This window comes from Patagioenas fasciata, chromosome 1 (genome assembly GCF_037038585.1).
Source record: "Patagioenas fasciata isolate bPatFas1 chromosome 1, bPatFas1.hap1, whole genome shotgun sequence".
In the NCBI taxonomy this organism is placed as follows: domain Eukaryota; kingdom Metazoa; phylum Chordata; class Aves; order Columbiformes; family Columbidae; genus Patagioenas; species Patagioenas fasciata.
In genome coordinates, this window is record NC_092520.1 from 170,030,585 (window position 1) to 170,046,260 (window position 15,676).

The 15,676-nt window shown below is 47.6% G+C and overlaps 1 protein-coding gene and 1 long non-coding RNA gene across 4 annotated transcripts in view; both read right to left on the reverse strand.

Moving 5' to 3' along the window:
• Window positions 1-5,391: 5,391 nt before the first annotated feature.
• Window positions 5,392-7,888, reverse strand: LOC139827071 (uncharacterized). The gene is made up of 3 exons (XR_011737260.1): window positions 7,011-7,888; window positions 5,787-6,044; window positions 5,392-5,700 (listed from the first exon to the last, which is right to left on the reverse strand). It is a non-coding gene; the product is annotated as an uncharacterized lncRNA (long non-coding RNA).
• A 5,161-nt stretch (window positions 7,889-13,049) lies between these two features.
• The window catches only part of NTN4 (netrin 4), a 48,152-nt gene continuing 45,525 nt past the window's right edge, over window positions 13,050-15,676 (reverse strand). For 2 of the 3 annotated variants that reach the window (XM_065829221.2, XM_065829223.2), the window contains exon 10: window positions 13,050-14,772. In XM_065829221.2, coding sequence (XP_065685293.1) covers window positions 14,636-14,772 — 137 coding nt within the window. In that variant the 3' untranslated portion in view covers window positions 13,050-14,635. The remainder of the gene's footprint in view (window positions 14,773-15,676) is intronic. The other variant, XM_065829222.2, reaches the window with a different exon arrangement.

Below are 15,676 nucleotides of genomic sequence, written 5' to 3' on the forward strand. Positions count from 1 at the left end.
AAAGGGCAGAGGAGCTTTAAAGACTTATTCATGCAAACGAAGCTGCTGTGCTAAGTCCACTATTTACACACTGCGAACGTATTTCATTCACATTAATGCAATGTGGAGGAAAATAGATGCAAATCATGTGCCTCCAACTCCATGGAAGTGCAGAGGCTGAAAGTACAACCGGAGGCCAGCTATTTTTGTATTCACCCTTACACAAAATGGAAAGCTCACCTATGCACAAGAGCTGAAAGGGTTTTCTAAGACACCCATAAAAGAAAAAAAAAAAAAATGCTCGTCCTGTGGGTCAGGGACTGATTAAAAAATTCTCTATCGTGTCTCTGCTTGTTCTATTTTAAGTAGAATGATTTCCCAGCTAAGGGAGAAGTAGTTCAAGTCTGAGACGTAATTAGCAATTTTCAAGAATTCCTGGTTCTAGTCTCTTGCTTGTGCCAGGCAAATTGGTTTTGCTGAACTTCAGCACAGTTTATGGAGAATATTTCAACATGTCACAGGCAGAGCTTTGGGTTGTGGATTGGGGAAACCTTGGTACAAGCACAAAAAAAGGCAAAAACATAAGTCACCTGTGCAAGTTGCATCCCTGAAGTAGTTTAACTGTTCCCATGCAGCTATTGTGATACTGAAATGAACTGGGATTTTTAAGATGAGAAGAACTGAAAAATCAAGGCCAAAATAGCTCTTTTGCATCCGGAAGTCTATGTCGGGGCTGGGGAGGAGAGGAGTGCTGCGAGACAGGGTGCCATCTATTCCCAGGGGGGCTCCAGCAGCCAGAAGGGACATGGGCTCCCTGTCTGCAGATCATGCCTGGCTGTCATCCATCCCCCTGGCAAATTTGCCTGCCTGGCAAATGCTGCTGAAGCTGTGACAGCCATTCAGCTGTTCTTGCTGGCGCATTTTGAGCTCCATGTGGCCAGTGCCAGGCTCTGCTCATCCACTGATGCTGGGGACACTCAAGCTGGGGCTCCGCACAGCATGTTAGATGCCACCATGAGAGGACAAAGCAGTAAAGGACCATCACTTTTCCCATCCCTGCACCCTGTCCAACACTAGCACCCCTTTTCCTCCAGCTCTGTCACAGCCAAAATACACCATTAACAGCCTGCCACTCCGACTGGATGAGGATTCCTGAAAGAACACCTTCTCCCACCCCTCCCTGACTGGAGCAGGGTTATTTGCCAACACAACACAAGGACTAACCTGTACCATGGGAACACCTATTTAAAGAGATGATATTTTTTTAGCTGCTCCTTTTCATAGCTAAAGTGCCTGGAGAGAAGCCGAGAATGATTCTCAGGCATCTCTGAGCTGCTGGGTAATTTGACTGTCACAGAAGCACTGGGCTGTGGGGGCCAGGGTGACAGAGGACCAGTTTTATCTGACTCCTAGTTTTACAGTCACCCTTTCCAGGAACATGTTCGGAACTACTCTGGTTCAAAAGGTGCATTTCTTTGCTCAGCGATCCTTGTTTCCCAGGTGATTTCCTGATTTCTGTCCTGGCTTGAACATTTCAAAAAAGGATGCACGCTAGGAAAGTCACTGCTGGAAAGCTGCAGCCTTCCTTCTTGTCTCTTATGGTTTAGCAAGGCCACTGAGACCAAAATACATGTTGTTCCTACTGCATTAAACATTTTGAATGTATGCTAAAAATGTTAATACGTTATTGAAGGGACTGGAATTTTTCCTTCAGGTGTGATGCCTTTAGGCCATTTGTGCTTCACACACGATTGCAGGTAAGGGCTTGTTACACTGGCAGAAACATGTACTTAATGAAATGTTATTCTCTGTCTTATTATAGCAACAATGGGAAGGAGCCCAAGAAGGAGGAAGAGAGGGCACTGAAGAACGGCAGGGCTAAAACCTCTGGAAATAAGAAGGAATGGTGGTGGCAAGGCACCGGATTTTGCCCTCTCTATGGTGATTTCGTTGATGGCCCCATCCTTGGTAAAGCTGCACAGACATAGTGCTGCAGTCCAAATCAGCAGGGAGGCTCCCTGAGAGGTCAGGAATGTCCCTGGATGGTGTCCAGAGGCAAAACATGTATGGGAGGGCAGGTGGCCTGGGAGTGCCAGGGCTGGCACCCCAGCAGTGAGCTGCACAGCCCTGGGGGGATTCAGTCAGTCCCCATGGCCCAGAGGGGTTGTAGGCTGGCTTCACACTGGGATTGTATGGCAAGGTTAGTGGCACAAGCCCTGGTGCTTGAAGAAACATCATACTCCCTTTGACAGCTTTGTAGAAGTTGGCTGTGCTGCTCTGCTCAGGTAATACCTAGATGGGGTGTCCACTTCAGGGGATCCCATGGCTGTTTCAGAGGCTTTAGTTTTCCTTTTTGGCTAGGTTTATCGTATGTTGTAGTGTGGTCATTTAATTCTCATTGCATATCATAGCTTAAAATACTGCTGTACTGGCTTATCTTTGTCTTGAAGCCTCACAAGGTGAGTGGGCTGAGTTCTTCTCCTGAAGGTATTGATTCCCATGGGCTGAAGTTTTGCAGTATAACTTGAACCAGCATTGGCTTTTGTTTGGGTTTCTCAATTCAGGTTTAACCTTAGGCAATTTGAAAATGCTAAGGTAGCAAAGGGCACATCCCTAGGTAGTTGCACTCAGCACATAGGCACAGGCTTTCTTGCTAGATGTTGGCAGAGTCTTATTGTGTATCCATGAGCAGTGTCTTGGGGGACAGAGCACATCCAGGGCATTAGAGGCGAATAAAAAAGTTCCACATGCAAGGAGATGGAATCATTTGGCTTTTCAGAAGGGAAGGATTTTGGAGGGGAATGCTGGGCTGAGCAAGACCCTGTGTGCCAAGTGTCCTCAAACCTCACTGTGTGCCACAGAGCTCATTGCCTTGGCTGGGAGGTGAGTGTGCTCCGTTCCCACTGCCATCCTGACCACCTTGCAGGACCATGCCTGTATTCTGACTCCAAAACCTGTGGCCTCAGCACGGCTGGGCGCCGGTCCCAGCCTCTCCAGCAAGCAGAGCGTGCTGTTCTGCCTGTCTGCTCGTGGCTTTCGCCTTTCTTCTGTCCTCCTGCTATTCTATTGCTACCATAAAACGCAGTTCTGACCTTTTTGTCCTTGGCAAGCTATTCATTTAAAATACAAATGCTGTCCTCAAACAGCAGCCATTAATATGAGGCAGCAAATTCTTTTCTTTGTTCTTTATTGTTGATTTCCCCTCATTGGGAAACTGGGTAGCAGGAGAACTGCATAGCTGCAGGAGCTGCTTGCTAATTGCATACTTTCAAATACTAATTTGTATGGGTTTGTTTGGTTATAAAGGGAGAAAGAAACGAGCCAGGGGGTCATAAAAAGAGTCAAGGTTATAAACCCCACAGAAGTTCTCTGACCTGGAATTTTTATTAATTATTTAAATGTAAATTGCAGGCCCATGGTTGCACATCCATGCCTCCCGCCGAGCAGCAGGTAGCATGGTGCAATTTGCCCTGCAGACCTCCGATATAGCACTCAATGTGAGGAGCTGAGCTCTGCCCTCAGATGCCCAAAGGCAAGGCTGGTGAGATGCCAACCAGGCCACTGTCCCCATCACAGGAATCGCTCCCAGCTTGAGCCCAGTCAGCTGACCCAAAAGGGTTCAGATTGTGGAGGGGGGCAAACCCGTTCCTGCCTTTGGGGAGCTGTGATTTGGAGTGCCACCATAGAATCATAGAATAGTTTGGTTTGGAAGAGACCTCTGAAGGTCGTCTAGCTCAACCTCCTGCAATGAGCATGGGAATCTTCAACCAGATCAGGTTGCTCAGAGCCCCATCCAGCCTGGCCTGGAATGTTTCCAGGGATGGGGAATCTACCACCTCTCCGGGCAGCCTATGACAGTGTTTCACCACCCAGTAATGTTGTGTCTCTGATGGTCTAAGGAAAGAAGTGAAAGAAGGTACACACTGAATGTCTATTTTTACTAAACCAAGAGGGATAGTTGAAAAAGCGACAAGTCTTTGAGAACCTGTGCTGAGATTGCTGCCCAGAGTTTCCTCTGGGTGTGTGAAACTCTCAGCCCCACCAAGGAAAACGCTTACAAAACATGGACTGCAAGATCCCACTGTTCTATAAAGCAACTGGAAGATTTGTTATGGAAAGTAACCCAAAACTTATGGATATTCAACTCTTTCAAGTGTTCAAGCCCTTGGGTACCTGTTCCTACTGGGTTATTAGCAAGGTTCTTTTGAACAGTTGTCTTTTTTGCCTGTTTCCAGGGTTTCTTTGCCATACTTGATGTCTTCCTATAGGTTCTTCCACCCCACCCATGGATGTCTGCCACTTTTCTTCTCTTTTTAAAAGCATATTTTTACATGACTTCTTCTAAGAAGCTCACAATGCCCATGCATGGTACTCACGCATAGCAAGGGCGTTTCTGCCTACAGCAATCAAATCTGCCCCATTTGGACATTATTATCCCTTTATCTCCTGCCCTGTACCTGTTGCTTGCAGTCACAGGTTTGGAGAAGCACCCCAACACCCAGCAAGAGCAGAGCATCCCACGCTCACCCTCAGCACCAGCACTGCCCTTGCACCCCAGGACCGTGGCTGCTGGTGGCCTGTCCCCCAGCAGGACTACTACCTGTGCCAGGATGCCTTGAAACATGTGTCAAGCTGCTTCAAATGGACAAACAGCTCTAAGGACCTGCTGTCGTGGTCCTCAGTGAATGATGTGACAGCAGACAGTGTCAGGAGGGACCTTCCCAGGGCAGCAAGGGTTGAAGGGATAAGCATGACACAGGGACCCACAATTCACTGTCACTCTGGTCAGAGCTGCCACCGTAACAGCAGCTAAAGATACCAGAGGGCTCCAAGGCTGTGAATGTGAGGGAGGCAAAGTCAAGGAAAAAATTAATTTGTGTTTTGTATTTGTGTTATTTTGTGTCTGTTTGCATGAGAAGGGTAGCTATCTCTGGTTTTTCACTCTCTTGTTGTCACATTACATGATACAGTGTCAAAATGAACTTTGTTGTTTACCATGTGCATTAAAAAAATAGAATTGTTTATCAGTATATACTGCAATAGGCCACTGTTTGTTTTTTTTTTTCCCTCCTCTGCTTAATAAAGTAATCATAGTTGCATGACAGTAACAAGAGAAAAAAAAACATGCAGAGGCACCAACTCTATCAAAAATAACTTATATTTCATTATATAGTCATTGGCCAAGTCACACGGTTCGAGTGGGTTTACAGTGGAAAGCACTCTAACTGCAGGATGGCACAGCAACAAAACCAATATCTAATTATAACAAAAATGTTGCGTTGGCTGGGAACTGATACTTGAAGGTTGTTTCTCAGTTTATAACAGGCAACATAGTGGATCCCTTGACAGTAATCCTTGGGTTTTTTTGAGTTATGTGATACTTAACATAATTGATCAATTCATTTCCTTAACTGGAAGAGAAGAGATGAGTCAGTAACCTTTATGGCTCATTATTATTAAAATACTGTTTATTCAAGGGGTGACAAGGAGAGAACTGGAGTGGAGGTCAGTGTTCAGCAGCTTACGAGTCATTAGGATAAAGCCACTCAGCCACAGCAAGAAGGACCCGTAGCACCTCTGATTTTTATTAGGTGACCCTTGCTGGCTTTCAAGCCCCCCCCCACTCTCAGTAGAGGGATCCTCCCTGTCCCAGTCTACCAGATGTGGACTGTGGTGGGTTCTGGATCCACACTTCCCATTTTGTCATGGCTTTCATGTACTCTGGAAAACAGAAGATGGGTGGATTTAAAACCATAAAGAGTGTTTTACTACCGTATATATCTGGTTCTTAGCAGGCTAGGAATTACCTAGCTAAGCCATCACCAGGAGACCAGGTGCTGGCATATGTGCTCCCGAGGACCAGGGGTCCTGCAGCCACATGGTGGGTTCCCCCTCTGCCCCTGTGGCATCTGTGGTTTGCTGGTGGTCTGCTGGTGGCCTCCTGGTAGAGGGGACAGGCTGTCCAACCTTCTGCAAAGTCTGTGTCAGGACTGCGGCAAGTGAGAGTTGTGGTGGTCTCACCATGAGAGCACTGCTGGTTGTGAAAGCCCAGCCCTGTTCTGCTCCTGAGTAGTGCCAGAGAAAGACAACAAAATCCAGACAGCAAGACAAGGATGACAGCACTTCTCCCCCAAGTCTTGGTCTCCCTGGAGCCCTCAGACCCTGCAGACTTTAGTGTAAACATCTTTGGGCAGCACCTCATGTAACCCAGCACCAGCCTCCAACAACAAGATGGGTGCAGTTGCTGCACTGACTGAGGAGGGTGAATTGGGAAGACTATAGCTCTGTTACTCCTCAGCCTTTTTTCCACAGGTATATTTCCATTGACTACAGATAGTTAAAATGAAGTATGATGAAGAAACATCCAGAAGATTTCAGAAACTATACTAAAATCATGGTAACACTCAGTCTTTTACCAGCAAAGCATCAGTCTTCCTTTATTGCCATCCACTCAGAAAAAAAACATCCTTAACATAACATGAAAGCAAAATCCTTGCTTCCCCAGGTGAGGGAAACTCAGGGATTAGCCATGTAGGTTTATTATTCAGGATGCCTTTGGATAAGCTGTTGCCCAGAATACGCTATGCTGCTAACTCACACTGCAGGAAAAATAACAGTGCAGAAATCGTACCGTGAAGTAAGAAGTTATCTCAGTTGCGGATTTGAGCTTGAAACTGGCATTCAGCTGGCAGAGACCGGATGGCTATTAAATATGTCAACAGCCGCTGATAAATGCCAGGATAGCCTTGTGAACAGGAACTCCTGATGGTCTTTTCTCTTGTACTGTTGCTATTTTAGTTCTATTTGTTTTCTCTCTATTTTGGATATTACATAGAGGAAAAAAAGACATTGCACAGCTAGAGAAAACAGTCCTGGAAGGAGAATGAGGATGCCAGCTGGTCACTTCTTTGCTCTTGGCTAATATAACTGCTACATGTTCTACTTTTTCCAAATCACAAAGGGTTTAAATGACAGGTATGGTATGTCATCATCTGCTGGGTATTCAAGGATTTCTAAGGATTTAAGCTTACCTGCTGCTTGAATACAGGGCGAGCAGCGATCCCAGTTCTCTGGCATGTGTAGGGCTTCCCTGAGGGTGGAAAGGGAGACTGGAATTCAAAGCAATTCTCATTTATTTAGTATTTCCCTGTACAAAAGCCAGGAGTTTTCCAAAGCTGACTGGAGTGCAGTCATTTGTGGAGAACAACCTGTGGCTGCTACCTGGGTTATGTCGGCATGTAACAATACCTGTCTGCCTCATGAATGTCAGACAAAGCTGTCATAAATCTTCAAGCCCAGCACTAAAATTAATGGGAATTGCAGAGAGCAGGACCTTGTCAGCTTCATAATAGGTCTGTGGGTGGAAAAAAAATTCTTGTGCTTTCCTTCAGGCATTAGGCAACCCAGCTACTGATGCTCAGTGGCCATTATCCAATTATAAGTGCTTTTTTTCTCAGAAGAATTCAGTCGTTATCGCTTTTAATGTGTTAAATAGTCACCAGCCTGGGCAAAGGATCAGATCCTGCTACAGTCTGTGGCAGAAGTTCCCCAGGCCATCTCCTCCACTCACCCTTCGGTCTTGAAGCTCTTTGCCACATCGTGTGTATTTTGCCATTTGCAATATTGCTTTGTCATTTCAGAGGTGACCGGGGCACAGCGGGGGCCTGGCTGATCGGTATCGGCCTGGGGTGGGGTGTCCTGTTTACGTCCCCAAGCAGGAATGGGAGTGCTGGCCTGTCTCGCCAGCACTGTCCCCGGTCCCCGGAGCGCTGCTACGGGGTGTCAGGCTCCTCAGAGCGCCAAGACCAGGCTGTTTGTCCGTGCTGTTTGTCAGTCCTGCATTGAATTGTGTTTACAGAGCCTTTTGGGATTTTTGCCGGTCACCCACTGTGACCAAAGAAATATTTTTTTCCTCCTCTGCCGCATAACTTGGCTTCTGTTTTCTTGTTGTTGTTTTTTTCCTCCTGCCTTTGTAGCTGTTGGCTGCGACCGGGGCCAAGTCACGGGGCAGGATGTGCCGCTTCTCCGGAGGTACGGACATGCAAATAAATTACATAGTTTTCAGGAACTTTTCCGGGTACTGGAAGGTGATGATCTGTACCGCCACACTGTTAGCACGGCTCCTGGCACAGCTCTGACCTGCACCACTCCATCCCCTCCCGACCCCCTGTCCTGGGGGATGCTGAGGGCCGGGACCCCTCCCAAAATGTCTGTTTCAGAGGTTGCAGACAGGGGTGGTTTGCGCTGCAGAGTGGCTCTGGGCACGCTGCGTTTGCACAGACAGCTCTGTGTGGACGTTGTCAAACCCCTTTGGTGGCTGCCAGCTGCACGTGTGGCAGTGACCCATCACAGGCTTGGGGTCAGGTGAGTGCCACTGAATTGGCCTCCCTGTTTTGTCATCTCAGTGGCTCTGGGGGCCTTTTAGAGGACCTGGTTTGCAGGTCAAGAAATGACCCTCTGTTGCAGCTCTCAGCTCTCTGGGGAAGGGGCTGATCAGGTCTGGGTAGCCATGCCAAGCAAGTGGCAATGGCAGCAATGACTGAGGCTTCCTCATCTCCCACCACTGCAGTTCCTTGTCCGTGTGCTTGCACACAGCTGCAGAGGTGGTGGTGTCCCTGCTTGGGCCTCTGCTTTGTTTAACTTCCCTGCCCCTGTGGAAGTTAGGGGAGGTTAATTCCCTGCTCTTCTGCAGGTGGTGATGTTCTTTGAGTTACAAAAGTACCTGTGCACCAGCCTGCCCCTGACCTACCCTCTGGGGAAGCTGGACAGCTGTAATGGCTTCCTCAGGGTGCTCCTGGGTCTCTTCTGCAGCCCTGGCAGAGTCAGAGGACCCTTACACAACCATCACCTGCCATCAACACCTCATGTTAGGTGGGGTGCATTTCCAGCTCTTGTTGGTGTATCTGAAATGTTTCCTTACCTCCTACAGGTGTTACTCAGGTACAGCCCAAGTAGAGATTATGCAGCAGATTTGATCACACCAGATACAAACAAAGGAAAGGAAAACCAGCTCCTATGAAGAGGATAGAGAGTAATTGTGGGGTTTTTTTTACAGCCATACATTCTAAGATTATAATGTTAGAAATATTTCCTGTCAAACCAGGTAGGGATGATGTGTCTGAATCAGGCATGGGAAATACAGTGATTAATGTTCTTTACTCCAGGTTAATGCCAGCATAATGGACGGCTGCTCGCTTTTGATCTCTTTTTCCTTTGTTTCAGTACCTCAGCCTGTGTCCCAAGCCTGAAGCCCAACTGCATTTTGCACTTGTTGAAAGGGGTACATATCCATGTACACAGCAAGTCAGTTCAGGGAAACATCACTAATGTTGCATTTAGGAACAATGTTATTATTCTCAGCAGTTTTCATTTAGATTCAAGGGCCTTTTGGCAGCCCTGTTTTCTAGATGACTTAAAATCCAGGTCCTGTGCTCAAAAAGTACATATGATTTCTATGCGTAAGACTGGGAGAAGAAGCCAAAGAAAGAAATGACAGAAGTGTGAGCAACCTACCCTGTCAGAAGGAGCTCAGAGGTGTGAGCAGAGAAAATACCCTGTGGGAAAGGAAGCAGTGAGCAGTCCTGTGGGGATGCACATGCACACACCTGCACCCATACCTACAGCCCCGCTCAGACCTCTCAGAAGCCTGATAAACTTCTTTTACACATGCTCTGCTGCTGACAAAGCACCCAGGCAGAGCTTGGAGATAGCCTGAACTGTGGATCACATTGTGGGGAATAGGACCTGGGCACAACAAAATCTGCCCCGGCCGATGTGCATCAGTGGGGCTTAGGCATATATGTGAGTGCATCACACCTTGTGAGCGTATCACGTTTGTGAGCACATCACTTCTGCAAGTAGTCCAGCATTATTTTAGCTCCAAAGGAGTCACTAGAGTGCTGGAGAAGTGAGAAGATGGGCATAGTCTGGAGTTGGGCTGAACACACAGAGCGGCTCTGCTGATGGTCACTGCGGCACATTGGCCTCTTGGCCATGCTAGCATTTTCAATACGCCTACAAGTTTCCCATATATAGTATGTTTCCCAGCCTATGAGCTTTGCCATGGTCTCATTGCCTTTCTTGAAGCAACAAAAGGCATTCGTGGTGTTTCTGTGCTGAACTGTGGGAAAAGAGTGGCAAGAAGCTGTGACCCCTGGGCAAGTGCATGCTTTGGAAACACCGTCATTGAAAAATCAACACGTCAGCCCAGAAGGTCCACAGACAGCCCATCTCCTCTTGCATTATCAGAGAGAGGGCTCCTCTGGATGCTAAGGCAGCACCCACTGGACATTTTTGAGATGTTTGCTCTATCCAATGTTAATGCTGAAGTCAATGCGATAACTAAAAATAACGATTAAAAAATATGCTGCAGCTATTTGTTCCTGTGATGTTATGTTTACCCATACCAGCCAGGCTTTCCATTTAGGCAGGCCGGTAGTACCAGATGTTCAGTCATTTTCAGCAACATGTTCATATCCCAGAAGATTTAGGCTGCCAGAGCAACTATATTAAACATGCCTGTAATTTTCCACTGTGACTGGAAGATCGTGTCCCTCTGGGGCGATGGCTGGCTGGATGGGCCCCATGCACGTACAGTCGGCACAGCCTCAAGCCCTATCCCAGATCTTGCAGTGGCTGGAGGGGACACCTTTCTGCAGCTCTGCCAGGGCTTGGTCTGGCAGTTGCCAAGGATGGAGGAGACCCCCGGCAGTAGGGCCTCCTGGGACGTGATGGGACATGCTGTTGGGGTCCACAGGCTGCCCAGTCACTCTATGGCCAGCTGCTGCTGTGGGGAAGGATGTGGCCATGGTTGCAGGCCCCCATCCCTCCTTGTACTTGCAGCCTATACGTGTCTGTTGAGGTGGTCTGAAGAGAAAAATGCTCTTTAACAGAAGAAAAGCAGATGTTTTACCTCAACACCTCTCTCCAGCCACTTCTTGCTTCCTGATTAATGTGCTGAGCAGAGGTACCCAGCCCACAGGGCACACAGAGATGGGGGTGCTCACCCCATTTGCAGATGTTTACTAGTGAGCAGTCAGGGGTGTAAGGTGACCTCCCCAAAGGAGGATGTGGGACACATCCTAGTATGGCCTCCCACAAGCACCTGGCTTCAGGTTAGTGAAAACTGATGGGCAGATTTGGGTGGCTTGTCCTGCTTTTATCCACAGAGGTGGCACAGGATGGTGGAGAAGGCTTCACTTGCACAGAACCATATGGATTTAGCTTACTACCTGGTCCTGACAGTCCTCATGGCACAGGATTTGGTCTCAGAGAGATGCATGGTAGAAGGAGGGAATGAAAACTTGTTATTGAGGCTGGGTGTTTCCCTTCTCTGTGCTGAAGTATCTGCTGAGAACTCACGTGTGAACCTACTAGAAAGACCAAAAGATGTCTCCCATATGTGCCTTTGGGTAACATGGGTTGGATCATGTGTAGACACACTGGAGGGGCTGTATTTGCTGTATCTGCTTTGCTGTGGTGGCAGGTGGCTCCAACACACCCAAGTGCTTCACCTCCTTCAACCCAAGTGCATGTAGCCAGCTGAGATTCACTCCTGCAATGCTGCCAGACAACCAGGAGCACAGGGCCCCTGGCAGCCACCCCTGATCCCTATCACCGACCCCCAGCTCACATTGGAAACAGGGATGGTTGAAGACCACCAGTGCAGGTGAGCCATGAGGACAGCATGTGGGGACAGCTGCTACAGCTCCTGCTGCTGCTGCTGCCACCGCTTTGGTCCCTAAAACCCCAGCACCCACCTCTCCTCCCCAGGAGCAGCACAGTCCAGAGAGGGGCAGCTCAGTCTCTGGGAGGCTGCCAGCTTTGCCTCCATCACCAACTCTTGACTGTAGGCCAGAGGTGTATTTCTGGAAGAAAAGACCCTGCTGTGGATACTGCTGCCAACTTTGATTGTGCCCAGGTTGGTTTTCCTGCCACTGATTTTTGTCACACAGCAGGATCGGCCAAGGCATTGCTACCTCCCTCTGGAGTCGTCAAGCAACAAATCTGCTCTTCAGGCAGGCAGGCACAGACATCCTATTATACATGTAACAGATGGGATGAAACAGATAAACCAGGCAGGCTGCTCTCATGAACTCACTCAGCTGTAAACGTTTACTGTCAAAACAAGCTTTTCATGCTCAGAAGGCCTTGGCTGGCCATCTTGTCCCTGTGAGGTGATCTATTATGGATGGAGGGATATCCAGCTCACCCACTCTCGGTAAAGGGATATTTCTCCTTCCAGCCAAAATCCCCTCACAGAAATCTCTCATGGGCACATTTGTCCTATGGAAACTAATATCTTTCCTTCATAAAATCATCAATGCCCAGACCCAAGGCTGGGACGTGGCTCAGACAAGGTGCCATAAGCAGCATCTGCTGTTGGAGCCATCCTGGTTCCCGCAGTGCCCGAGCCAGTCAGGACTGCAGGACTCTCTGCTCACAACCTCCAGCTTCCACAGTGCCACGTTAATCAACTAGCTATTGCAAATGTAGTTTTAACGGCATTAAAAGAAAATCAAGCTGAAAATACATCAAGCGGGTCTCCCCCTGCCCTCTGTCCAGCTGGGGAGATGGTGTGGCCCTGGCTGTCACTCATTAACCACTCACCCAAGGAGGTGCTGCCCATGCTGGGGTTACGCCTCAGTCTGCTGGCTGCTCATTTCTGATGCTTGACTACACTCTGCAGTGTTTTTATAGTCCTTTTGCCACAGTGTTTGTTTCCCACAGCCTTTTTTTTTTTTTGCTTTTTCTGGGTAACTCCTCTGCAGCTCAGCCATCAGGTCTGTGTGCATGCAAGCATCTGGCCAGCTTTGAAAATGTTTAGGTGCAATTCCCCTTTTTCTGAGAAGAGCCTATGATTAACCCTCTCAAAACAGAGGTAAAAGGGGATTTCTGTGAGCCAACAGTGCTGCTTGGCTTTTTATCACAAGGTGAATGTCACCCTCCTCGAGAGGAAAATATCCTCCATGGCAGCACCTCCCCACTCAGTGCCATCTTTGTCGTGTTCTTTAGTGCAGGTGGGAAGCCTGCATTGCCAGTGGCATAAACTGTAGCAGGAAATGAAGATGTTGAAATCATATTATATTTATTACATACATGAGATATAAAAACAAATTACCAAAATAGTATCCTTTTTTTTTTTTTTGTGAGTCCACAGGACCTCGAAAGAAAAATACATACTTAAAGCAGATTGGTAGCCTTGTGGCTTTTCTGGTGTTGTATATCTTCCTTTTCTTTCCCCTCACACTTAGGAACAAAAGAGACTCTATGCAATGTGGTCTAAAGATGCTTTACAAAAAAGATATATTTTAGTGCTGAAAACCGCAGAAACTGTGCTATATTCCATACTGGTGTTAATGAGGAAGTATAGTGGGCGTATATATTGCAAACAATAACACAGAAGAAAACAAATAAAATGTTCAGTTTTAAATACTAACATAAAAATAAAATAAACTCCAGGCCCACCATGAATTGCTGGGTTGTGATATGCGAATGCGAGTCCTTTCTGTTCTCCGCATCCACTCCTTTTCCTGCAGGCAGAGTTTTGCTCCTCTGGCAATTGCATTTTTTATCTCAAAGTCTCTTCTTCTTTTCACACTGTTTGCGAAGTCTCGCTGGAGTCCTGCCCACAGGGTCCAAGCGCTGGTCTGTAGCTGGGACTTCAGTGCAAATACTTTATCTTTCAGGTTGCAATCTCAGATATTCTGAGTGGCCAGTGCCAGGCTGGCCATTCCCTTTATACCATTAACACCGTCCAACTGAGGGGGGTCTTCAGGAGTGCTTCTGTTTCAGGGAGTTTTTTCACATGTCACCTTCAGCCTCTTCTTTCCCCAACACAATTAGACTTCCTGCACTGTGAAGTGGCAGGTAGTAAAGTGCTTTATACAATGAAATATTTACACTAGGGCTAGCTTCATTTTTTAACACTTCAAGGACAAAAGCTCAGAGATGCTGCACCCTCCAGCTTCTCTCTGTGGCTGTGCAGCGGGTGGAGACCCAGCCTCTGCCCCACACCACACTTGTGCCACAGCAGAGGGATTCAATTCACTCTGGCAGGTCCATCTCACCAGAGAATGTAGCCCCCGAAACCTTCACCAGGGTGACCAGGGTTAAAGCACACAGTGCCTGGTTCTCTTTGAGGAGTGCCATGTCCGGACCCAAGGGGGTGTTTCTAAAGAGTGGTTGTCACTGCCACGCTGCTGCCAGCCCCTGTCCGTTGCTGCGGGCATTGCCTTCCCCACAGCATCCTCTGGAAGTTGCTCAGGATCCACGCTGGCAGGACTGGCAGCAGTGTTTTGCTTCTCAGCTGTAGCTTGTGGGCATGCTTTCCCTCTCTAGGGAGGCAATTTAGTCAGTGGCTTCATAGGAGCTGCTCCGACATCGCACTGGAGCAAGACAAGCATCCGCCCTTCCTTTTGTTTCCCTCAACATATCGACGAGCTGGGCTCAGGCGAGCCCTTGGCAAAGAAGCTACAGGCAAATGAATGAACGTTGGCCAGGAAGGAATAAATTAGACAGCGCCTACAACTCTGAATGCCTCGCTACTCGTTTTGGCACTATTTTCTTACATTCCAGTTTTCGTCCTAGAGATCTTCTCTCTGTGAAGGCTGTTGCATTTTGTGCATAAAGAAATGCCCCACGTGGTCGCTCACCTCTAGTTGCAGACTGTTTTCAAAATCTCCAGGACCTTTCTTCCGAGAGCTGACTTCCACTGATGGACAAAACTTTTCATGTTGACGATGAGTCTGCCTGTTTGGACATCCTCATGTCCCGCCACAAGATACTCCAAGCCTGCAAACCAGCAAAGTGTCAGGGACTGCACAGGACTACACTTAAGATGCCTATTGATTCTACAAAGTTAGCCTGGATATCCAGTCCTGTGTAAAAAGCACTATTGGAAGAAATATTTATACATATTGATTCTCTCCTATATCTGTATATCTATACCTCTATCTGTATCTATGGGAAAACTCGAAGTTCCTAGTCTCTAGGACTCAAAAGAATGGCAAGAAGATGTACCAACGGAGGTTTAGGTTGGACATTAGGAAAAGGTTCTTCACCCAGAGGGTGGTGGAGCACTGGAACAGGCTTCCCAGGGAGGTGTCATGGCCCCAAGCCTGACAGTGTTCAAGAAGAGACTGGAAAACGCCCTCAGGCACATGGTGTGAACTGTGGGGTTGTCAAATGCAAGGACAGCAGTTGGACTCGATGATCCTTGTGAGTCCCTTCCAGCTCAGGACATTCTATGATTCTATGGAAAATGACATCTGGGGCACATCTGTCAGTGACATACAGCATACAAACTTTGATTTTGTTGGCTTTTAAATATAAATTGAAGCTGATATCTGGGGGCTACACTACAAGTTTTTATATCTTGTTTGGGAACTGCTATTACCTTCATCTGGCAGTCACCTGCCTCACCCCTCCCTGGGTCCCTCCCAGTGCTCTTGGTCCCCCCACTCCATCCTAACCACAGCGGGGAGTCTGTTCATGTTTACTTGGGTTTTTGTTTTGTAGTTCAGAATAAAGGGAGGGTGTCCCCTAGTTAAAGGTCAAGCGTGTTTTTCTTTAATTCAATACAATTTGTTATCTACTTTATCTGAGTTTTTGGGCACACACATCCTCTCTTCTGCCAAGTAAACACAGGATATGTGTATGGCAGTATCACCCTTTGCGAGACATTCATTTTGGCCGT